This window comes from Oryctolagus cuniculus, chromosome 7, assembly GCF_964237555.1.
Source record: "Oryctolagus cuniculus chromosome 7, mOryCun1.1, whole genome shotgun sequence".
Classification (NCBI taxonomy): domain Eukaryota; kingdom Metazoa; phylum Chordata; class Mammalia; order Lagomorpha; family Leporidae; genus Oryctolagus; species Oryctolagus cuniculus.
The window spans coordinates 140,279,323-140,289,497 of record NC_091438.1 but is presented as its reverse complement, the minus strand read 5'-3'; the positions used below and the strand labels follow the sequence as shown (position 1 = coordinate 140,289,497).

Sequence of the window (10,175 nt, the reverse complement as noted above, 5' to 3'; positions counted from 1 at the left end):
TGTGGGTGTGCTGGATTGGGAGTATAGCTGGGACTCAAACTCAGGTAGCCCGATAATGGATGTTGGTGTCCTAAGTAGTGTCTTAAGTACTGTACCAAATGCCCTCCCCATTTGCTCATTTTTCAGTTGAGTTCTTTGGGGGAAGATTTTTTTTCTTCTTTTGTTGTAGGAATTCTTTAGAGAGAGATGTTATATTTCCCAAATGGATGTAAGAGCCAGGTATCTTGATACACTTGTTTTTGGTTTTGACTTAGTCCAATTTATCTAACTTTTTGTTTCCTGTGCTTTTGGTGTTCTAGGTCATTCTCAACTGTTCAGCCCTTCCTTGCCTCCTCCACCTACTGAGCAGCCCCAAGGAGTCAATCCGGAAGGAAGCTTGCTGGACCATTTCAAATATTACTGCTGGCAATAGGGCTCAAATACAGGTAGAATAGGCAGAGAAGTTGAGGGATATGGGCAAGCATGGAAACATATGGGAGGTTGTGAGACATTTTCCAGAAAGAATGTGTTTCTCCTTAAAAATTGGGGTTAGTGTGTGCTACTAGTGTGTTCTGAGATTCTCTGTAGCCAAAGTTGGGTTTCTCTATAGCCTGTTACTTGTGGGAACAATCAAGGAGAGCCCCAAGTAGAGGGAAGGATACGTGAGTCTCAGCTGATTTTGTGGCTGAATTAGCTTTCTCCTGAAGTAACTTTCTTCCTCCATCTCCTGCCCCCAATCTCTCTCAGGCTGTCATAGATGCAAATATCTTCCCTGTGTTGATTGAAATCCTTCAGAAAGCAGAGTTCCGAACAAGAAAAGAGGCTGCCTGGGCCATCACCAATGCCACATCAGGAGGAACCCCTGAGCAGATCAGGTATCACATTCTTTTTTTTTAATTTTATCTTTAAAGATATATTTATTTATTTGAAAGAGAGAGATTCCCATCTGCTGGATCAATCCCCAAATAGTGGTAATAACCAGGGCTGGGCCAGACCAAAGCCAGGAACTAAGAGCTTCATTTGGGTTTCCCACGTGGTTGTAGAGGTCCAGCTACTTGGGCCATCTTGCCATCTTCCGCTGCTCTCCTGGGTGAACTAACAGAGAGCTGGATCAGACATGGAACAGCCAGGACTCCAACCGGCGCCCATAATGGGATGTTGCTGCTGCAGGTGGCTGTTTAACCCACTGTATCACAGCATCGGCCCCTACGACATTCCTTTCCCATTGTCTTGAATGAGATATGCCGTCTTTTGCTCCTAGTTTAAATATGACTTCCAAACTGCTTTTGCTGGGATAAGTCTACCTCTTAGTAATGGTTAAGCTGTATAGCAACACTGGATTCTGGAATAGATTCCTTTAGTCTATGATTTGTTGTACCTTATTTCCTTCCTGGAGCACAGAAATCTATGATGCAAGGGTCCATCTCCCTATCCTCTAGAGAACTGAAATCGTTGTGATTCTCAATTAGCCTTACAAAGGAAGGGGAACTTTGCTGTGTCTCAAAGCAGTTTCTTTGGGAAATCACTTTTGTGAATGACACCTGAGAGAAGTAAATAGCAAGCTGTTTTATGTGTGTGAACTTTTAGTTTCCATTCTCTGAGCCTTAGTAGGAGCAGTAGATAGTTAGATAAGTGTCTCTTCTGCCTGTAGCCTGCTAACAGTAGTATATAAAACCTTATATACAAAGGATTAAATGAGTAAAGCATTGAAGGATAAGTAGAGGACTGCAAAAGGCCTTTTAGATGAGACTAACAGAAGTAAAGGTACAAGAATGAGAAACCTGGAGACCTTTACAGGTTTGCCTAGAATAAGTGTTCTTAGAAGGGAACAGTGGGAAGCAGAGCCAGAAAAAGAGGTAAAAGCCACATTGTAGAAAGTCTGTTGTACCACAGGACTTGGACTTCAGGGAAATGGGAAGCCCGTGAAAACTTTTAAACAGGGAAATGCTGTGTTCAGAGTGGTAATGTTACAGCTGTGGTGACCTTAGCAACAAGGAAGAAGAATCTGGTAGTTTCCACATGTGAGATAAACTGGACCAGCAGAGAAGATGGAGAGATTGGGATAGGCAGTGGAGAGATTGGGATAGGCAGTGCATAGTTGTTTATCAAGTCTCAGTGAGAATTGATTGCTGGAAGTGTTGACATGTATAAGGGGACCCATAGGCCAAGGCACTTACCCTATATTAAATTATAACTTATGTGGTTTCTGGCCCCTAGATATCTGGTCTCATTGGGCTGCATCAAACCTCTGTGTGACTTGCTGACTGTGATGGATTCAAAGATTGTGCAAGTGGCCCTCAATGGACTGGAGAACATCCTACGGCTTGGAGAGCAGGAGGGCAAACGCAGCGGCTCAGGGGTCAATCCCTACTGTGGTCTCATTGAGGAAGCCTATGGTATGTGCCCTTTCTTCAGCCTCACCTATGCCTTGCGTATTTCAAGCCTTGGGACTTCAGGCCTCCGGAACAGTATGTGAGGTGGTGTGTGTGCAAGGAATGTGGGAAGCATCTAGTTTCCGTGAGACTTTTGTCTGTGTCTCTAAAATTAGTGAAGAACCCATCTCTAGCCAAATTCTACCATCCACAGGGTTTCGAGTGTTCCATGGGAATAACTGGCCTGTAAGTAGCAAGGGTAGAGCTGAGATTTGGATTTGGGGTTGTCTTTTGAATCCAGGGTTTCATCCCACCCATTCCTTTTCCCTCTGAGGAACAATCAGTTCCCTTTCAGTTATGTTCTACCTGGTAAGTAGCTGTAGTACAGATACAAAGAATAAAACCCAGAACTGATCAGGATCAGGAGGGATGGGAGGAATGAGTTCCTATAAGAGTGCTAGACTGACTGACTCATCACTCATTTCATGAGAAGCTTACAATTTGCTGGCTCATGTAGCTTGTTTAAAGCAGAATCAGGACTAGAATTTCTCATTTGTAATTGACATTTTGATCTCTTTGGGGGTTCTGTAGCTTGGGTAAGAGATGTTGGCTGTCCTTTTTCAGGTCAAAAAGAGTGATCTGGTTATGTTACTTGTGTTTGTAAATACTAACATACCTCAAGGAAGGAAAAACAGGAAATGCTTCAGGGACCTGTAGGAAAGCACTCACACTGCACTCTCTCCCCTTTTTGTCACCATAGGCTTGGATAAAATTGAGTTTCTCCAGAGCCATGAGAACCAAGAGATCTACCAGAAGGCCTTCGACCTCATTGAGCACTATTTCGGCGTAGAAGACGATGATAGCAGCCTGGCTCCCCAAGTGGATGAAACGCAACAGCAGTTCATCTTCCAGCAGCCTGAGGCCCCCATGGAGGGCTTCCAGCTATAATGTCTGCCTCCGGGGAGGGGAAGGGCTGGGGAGCATCACCAATCAGCAGAAGAGCAGCCCTCTGGTGGGCAGGGAGCCAGCCCCCCACCGTCAGCCACCACACACCTCTGCTGTCCTGGAGACTGTGCTCTCGACCTGCTCCGCCCCTTCCCTGGAGGGAACACCCTCTGGACACACAGAACCATCTGAGGCTCACATTTGGGTTTTGTGACAAGAAGGGGACGTGTTGGGTTTTCTTCCTTACACTATATTTTGGCTGCACACATGTCTTTAACCCAGGAGCCCAGGGGTAGACAAAGGAGGACTGAGGTAATCAATTTGCACCTTTTTTTATTTTTGTTTTTTCTTTTTTTCTTTAATGGTGACTTCCTTCCCTTTTATCTTCCTTCATCCTTCCCAGTCGTCTGCCCTGATTGTGTAACTCTTATCTTGGGTACTTGAGCAGATGGAATATTCCAGAGGTGGGAGGTGGGAGGGCGGGGGAGGGGAGAAATCCAAACAAAGTGTTCTTGCTCAGACGGAATATTAATCTTGTATGCTTGGATTGAGTTATTTAATTTTTTTCTTTTGCACATTTTTTCTTGTATTAAGATTGCTCTTCCCAAGAGCCATGAGTTCCTCATTTTAGGAATCCCAGCTGCCAGCAATTTCTGGGACTAGAGGTTGATGGGGAGGCCACCATGAGACAGAGGCCTCCCCCTCCCTCTGACCCTTTGCCCAGACCTCTTTAGTTTGGGAGATCCCCCTCGCTCTCCTGGGGTCCCTGTCCCCATGGAGGGAGTGGAGGAGCACAGGCCTTTAGTCGGGGCTTCCCCATGTGTAGCTACTGATCCCATGTTTCCTATCCACCTTCCAAATGGTGCGACCCAACTTCATATGTTTACTTGAAAATTCCCCTCGGAGGAGAATGAACCTCCGAGGTGGCTGTATTTTCTCCTGAGCTCAAGACAGGGGGCTGCAGTCCCTCCTTCTCCTGAGGAGAAGGGCCTGCTCTGGTGACCTACAAGTTGCAGAGAGGAGGTTGGAGTGAGAGTGTCATGTATTGGGATAGTCAGGGATCCCTGCCTTTGGCCTTCCTTCTTCCTCTTCCATAGTTGGATCATGTATATTTTACTTCCAAAGGAGAGAATGTCAAAAAGTTCTGTATTTTTTTATATTCTATATATTAGGTAGGTCAATCTTAATTGGTCTCAAAAGGAAGAGCTGTCTATAATTTCTGTAATTAGGACACTGTGAGGAAGACCAACAAGGGATGTGGAAGCTCCCTCACTCAGGAGGCCTGAGCTTGGTCTTTTTCCTCTCTGCCTGGATTCTGGGCCGCCACCTGGGACCAACCCTCAGCTCTGGAACTTTATAAAGCAAGTCAGCTGGGTCTGATTGTACCTGTAGGGAGCGAGGTGGCCTCAGGGCCTCATGAAGTCTATCACTCTAGTCCCCATCCTGCCAGAGAGCCGTCTGCTTTCCCAAATCCAATCTCAAAGGCTGTTGTCCACATACATTATCCTGCATGGCTGCCTCTCCTATTATCACAGAAACCCAGCAGCCAGAATAACTTTGAGAGCTTTTGGTATTTTTCCTGTATGGGATCCTTGCATCTGGTTTGGGTTTTCCCTTCCTCATGATAATTAGAATCTAAATGCCTTTCTTTTTGAGTAAAGGTAGTGGAGTGATATTACAGCCAAGCTGTTGGGGTGTGGGGTAGAGGAAGTTGTGAGCTAAGTGTAGACCTGTTAGGGGCTAAAGGCATAGTCTGTGCCACCTCCCCGGTGTGATCAGTCAGGGGTGTCCTGTCCCAGGCTGTACTTTTCTTTCCCCCAGAAACAGTGTCATTCTTGCTCCCGCTCCTGTGCATTCCCTTGAGCTCAGGTGAAACCCATCCCCCTATGCTTAGATAAGATCTCAAGTTTCAAGGGCTTTGGTCTTGAATTTGCCCTCTCTTCCTAGTGTTGAGGTTTCAGTCCAAGCCATTTTCTGGGTAAAGGTGGTTTGGGGCGGGCAATTGCCAGTGAAAAATCCCACCAAATCGTGCTGCCTTGGTGAATCAGGTGCCATTCATTAGTGGGGGGGACTGCCAACCCCCAATCTTCCAGGAAACCAAGGGGCAGGAGCTTTCGCACTTGACCTACTGATCCACTACAGAATTATTCTACAGTTCAAATAAAAGCACCCCTGTCCCCACATCATCCTTGCCCCAAAGGAAGAGCAACTTGGAAGTGTCTACCTTGTACATTTCAGGCAACAGTTAAGTTCCTGACATTTAATTCTTAGTGTGAAACATACATCCTGTCTTACCAACTGCTCCTCCAAGATACACTTTGACTTCAGATCTGGGTCCTGTACCTGGAAGACTGTTAGTCACCTGGCTGCTGCTTAAAGCACGTTTTCTCTAAGGGCTTCAAAGGATAAATGCTACTGATGGCACAGTGTGGGGACATATTTCTCATTGGAGAAGGGCGGCCTTTAGGAGCTTCTCTTTGGGTCTTCTCTAGAGCATGTTTCCCTGTTATCTTCCTCAAACCGCTTTCGGTCCACAGATGAAGTTCCTGCAGCCCACAGTGAGTTCATCTTTTGTGTCTCCTCCTCTCCTTTGGCCATCTTAAGAAGAGCCAATCTTCATGAGCAGCTCCCTTCTGGAACCAGGTCCTGGGTTGAAAGCTTTGTGATGGGTTTCTGAGTGCTTACTGCCAGGACAGGGGCTTGCTGACCTGCTGCAGGGAATAGCCCAGGTCAAGGCATGTTTTGAGAATCCTCATTTCTTGGCCTGTGGCCCATTTATTCACTTAAGATTTCTGAAGGGGTAGCAGTATCTAGGCATTGCTGAAGAGGATAGCAGGCCTTTTTCTTAGCTAACATTTTCTAGTACTCTTGAACAGTGCCAGCTATTTATTGCCAGCCCCTATAGGCATCTTCTTGAGTCCCAACAGGGTTTCTGGTCCCAGAGACATACCTTCGTTTCCCAGCTGTTCCCACTGAGTGACTGCCTGGCTTTGATGTTAGCTGCAGTCTTTTGGTAAAACCACATGGATTTCACCCTCAGGTGGCCAGCTGGTTACTTGGGTCAGTGGGCACAAATGACCGTTCCAAGGAGATATGTTGATGACCTCAGCTTTCTGGGACCTTTGGGATATTCCCCCTTACCTAGAATCCTTAGCTCTACCACACTGACTCTCTTTGCCATGGAACCTGCTTTCCAGAATCCCTACACAGATTCTAACTGCTGTTGCATCTATTTGAGGGAAGGAAGAAGACTGTATTCCTCTCAAGCCAAACCAGTTAAAATGAAAACCATCTAGTGGGTTCAGCTCTATTTCTATTTTCTCATGTCTACCTGCTGTTTGTAGCAAAGCTTTTTCTAGCAAGCTAGTAGAGAAGAGGAAAGCCTCGCAATACTAACCTCCTCACCCCACGGGCCCCTCTCTGAAGGCCGCAGCTCTTGTTCAGGCTTCATCTCTTCTCCCCTAGACTCGGTGCAGCTTGGTATCCATCATCTTGGTTATTTCTCAGTGGATTCATCTTGTAGACTGATTCTGGGTTCTCAGTTGAAGGCAGGGATCAGTTTCTGTGGGTCCCTGCAGACATCCCTGGACCAGGAAGAAGGTTAGACTAGCTGGGATCCTCAGAAGTATGTGTATCTGTTTCCTGGCAGGTGGGGAAGGGCACAAGACTCAAACCACAGGAGGTGCTCATGACCAGCGGCCACATTTTTCGGCAGTACTACCTGGCAGTGAGTGTGAGACACAGGTTGCTCAGAGTAGGTTTCTTCCTCAGCCATTTAGGTTTGTACTTTCTCGACCAACCTTGTCCAGCATTTTTTTCTGTGTTTTTAGGTTCCGTTTGTTAAGCCAGCAGGCTGAGAATTTGGCCCTGTAGTCATCCACGTGGTGGGTACTAGCTGTTCCTTAGCCAGGGCTTTGATGAGTGATTGAATTATCCCATTGTCCATCCTCTAGACCCACTCCCAAATAAAGACCATGGCAAGGGAAGAATTTGAGGTCAAAACCAACCTAATCTGTGAATTGAAGCTGTTTCTTTTCCTCTGAGAGGCCGTTAAACTTCGGTCTTGGGCTATGTGCAGGAGCAAAACTGGCCATGAGTTAGGAGAGGCAGTGTTAAATTTTGGGTCCAGAGCAACCTAAGGGAAAAAGGGTTGTGTACTGTGTCTTCAGCGGGTTAGGGCGTACCCAGCTGCTTCTGGCCTGCCTGATCCAGGGTCTCCACATTAGCTCATATCCGAACCCCTCTGCCAAATGCTAATCTGCTCTCCTAGTCGGTCCAGTTTGAGTCCTTGGGTTTCATAGGAGAGAACTATATGTCATGCCCTGGGAGCCAGGAAAGAAGTCAGAGCTCAGAATCCTCAGACTGGCTGGGGCCTGTTGCCTTCAGAGGACATCTTCCAGGAGTCCGCACCTATACCGAACCTTAGGCCATGGATTTGTGTACTGGCTTTTTTTAGCCAGCTTTTGTGAGAACTCCTTTAAGCTTTTAAGGGAAGGGGTGTGAGGTCCCAACTACCTAACAGACTGGATATTTCCCAAGAACAGCTTGGGTTTCCTGCTAAGGACCCTAGGAAGATAAATCCTTTTCTTTCTTTCTGAATTCATTTGCTTTTATTTTTCTAAGAACTATAAACTGGCTATTTTCCATGTTCTCAGGGCCCCTGGGTAGAGAGACAAAGCTTGATGATTTCAGAGCAGACATAGGCCAAGAAACCGTGGCATTGAGTGTGCTGAGTCCAGACAAATGATATTTATATACACATCCAAATTTGAAGAGAAAATGTATTTCTTTAGGTTTCAAACACTGTAATAGATGTAAAGCAAAAATAAAAACCTGTTGCAAAGTTCTGAATAGTCGTCTTTGGTTGGGGGCTGACAGACTTCAGTTTTTGGAAATGTATGAGAGGATATCGAAACTTGTAGCTTAACAATAGAAATAAGAACTAGATCAGTTCTTGCCATAAATGTTTTGTAAAATTGACTTTATTGAAATGTAGTTGACATACAGTGAATTGTGCATATTTTAAGTGTACAATTTTATAACGAGATATAATATGCACCCACAAAACCACCAAAATAAAGGTAGGAAACATAAATAAATCCATTGCCTCCACATGCGCCTTGGGGAGCCCTCTTTCCTGTCCCACCCCAGCAACCACTGATAAAGATTTTTTTGTTGTTATTATTTATTTGAAGGGCAGAGAGACAGATGTCCCATGGCTGACTCACTGCCTAAATGCCCACAACAGCCAGGGCTGGGCCAGGCCAGAGCCAGAGCCAGAAACTCAATCCAGGTCTCCCCATGGTGGCAGGAATCCAGCCACTTGAGCCATCACCTGCTGTCCCTGGGGAGCTGGAATTGGAACTGAAGTCCTTTGATTAAGCAATGTGCACATACCAAGTGGTGCCTTGATAATTATGCCAAATGGCTGCTCCAGGTGTGCCTAAAAGGTTTTGACCACTCCAGATTCAGCACCTCTTCACAATCCATTGAGTCTGCTGAGGTTAAATAGTTCACAGATAACACTTTCAGTTTAGGTCAATTCCTAAAGCAAAACTTAGGAATTTTTTGGAAAAGCAATCAAAAATTGAACCCACAAGGAAGGTTTTGGTTGGCAGTATAAAGTTTTAATTGGTTGCCAATATTTTTTTAAAAAAATGCACTTTTAAAATAACTACCTGGAACCATGAGGCCTGAGTTTCTGCTTGGCAATGGTCTGCAAGAGCTGCTCTCTAGTACACGCACCATCACTGCCAGTTACCCCCAAGTCTAGTAGGTGATTATAGCAAAGCAAAAGGTAACTTTTTTTAAAAGATTGATTTATTTGGAGCCGGCGCTGTGGTGCAGTGGGTTAATGCCCTGGCCTGAAGCTCCAGCATCCCATGTGGGCACCAGTTCGAGTCCTGGCTGCTCCACAATCTGATCCAGCTCTCTGCTGTGGCCTGGGAAAGCAATAGAGGATGGCCCAAGTCCTTGGGCTCCTTCACCCCTGTGGGAGACCCGGAGGAAGCTCCTGGCTCCTGGCTTTGGATCAGCACAGCTCCGGCCATTGTGGCCAATTGAGGAGTGAACAGAGAGAAAGGGAGGGAGTGAGGGAGGGAATGAGAGGCAGAGTTACAGATGAGAGAGGTCTTCATCTGCTGGTTCACTCCCCAAATGGTCACTACAGCTGGAGCTGGACCAATCCAAAGTCAGGAACCAGGAGGAGCTCCATCCAGGTCTCCTACATGGGTGCAGGGGCCCAGGCACTTGGGCCATCCACTGCTTTCCCAGGCTACTAGCAGAGGATTGGAAGAGGAGCAGTCCTGACAGACACACATGTGGGATGCTGGCAACGCAGGCAGAGGCTTAACCTTCTACACCACACCACTGACCCCAGCAAAAGGTAACTTAAATCCATATTTCTATCAAATGTTCTGATTCTTTGGCCTACTCATAATACCCAGCTGGCCCTTGTAAACTAGCATTGACCCTTCCTGCTGCAAGCTCCACCCCCATGCATACCTTTGCTTGGTTATTAAGTTCTTTATCTGCCTGGAACACTTCCTATGGAAATCCATCAAGGCTTGATTTATATGTTGCCTCAGGAAATTTCAAGGTTTTTTATTTATTTATTTATTTATTTATTTGAGAGTTAGAGAGGCAGAGGCAGAGAGAGAAGTCTTCCATCCGCTGGTTCACTCCCCAAATGGTCTCAACAGCCAGAGCTGGAGCTGATCTGGAGCCAGGAGTTTCTTCCGGGTCTCCCATGTGGGTGCAGGGGACCAAGGACTTGGGCCATCTTCTGCTTTCCCAGGCCATGGCAGAGAACTGGATCAGAAGTGGAGCGGTTGGGACTCATATCGGCGCCCATATGGGAAGCCAACACTGCAGGCAGTG

General features: G+C 46.3%; 1 protein-coding gene across 8 annotated transcripts in view; it reads left to right on the top strand.

The window, feature by feature from the left end:
• Positions 1–8,142, top strand: part of KPNA6 (karyopherin subunit alpha 6) — a 55,988-nt gene extending 47,846 nt beyond the window's left edge. For all 8 annotated transcript variants that reach the window (XM_008273776.4, XM_008273777.4, XM_070078842.1 and 5 more), the window contains 4 exons: positions 300–425; positions 727–854; positions 2,197–2,375; positions 3,112–8,142. In XM_008273776.4, coding sequence (XP_008271998.1) covers positions 300–425; positions 727–854; positions 2,197–2,375; positions 3,112–3,299 — 621 coding nt within the window. In that variant the 3' untranslated portion in view covers positions 3,300–8,142. The remainder of the gene's footprint in view (positions 1–299; positions 426–726; positions 855–2,196; positions 2,376–3,111) is intronic.
• Positions 8,143–10,175: the final 2,033 nt, after the last annotated feature.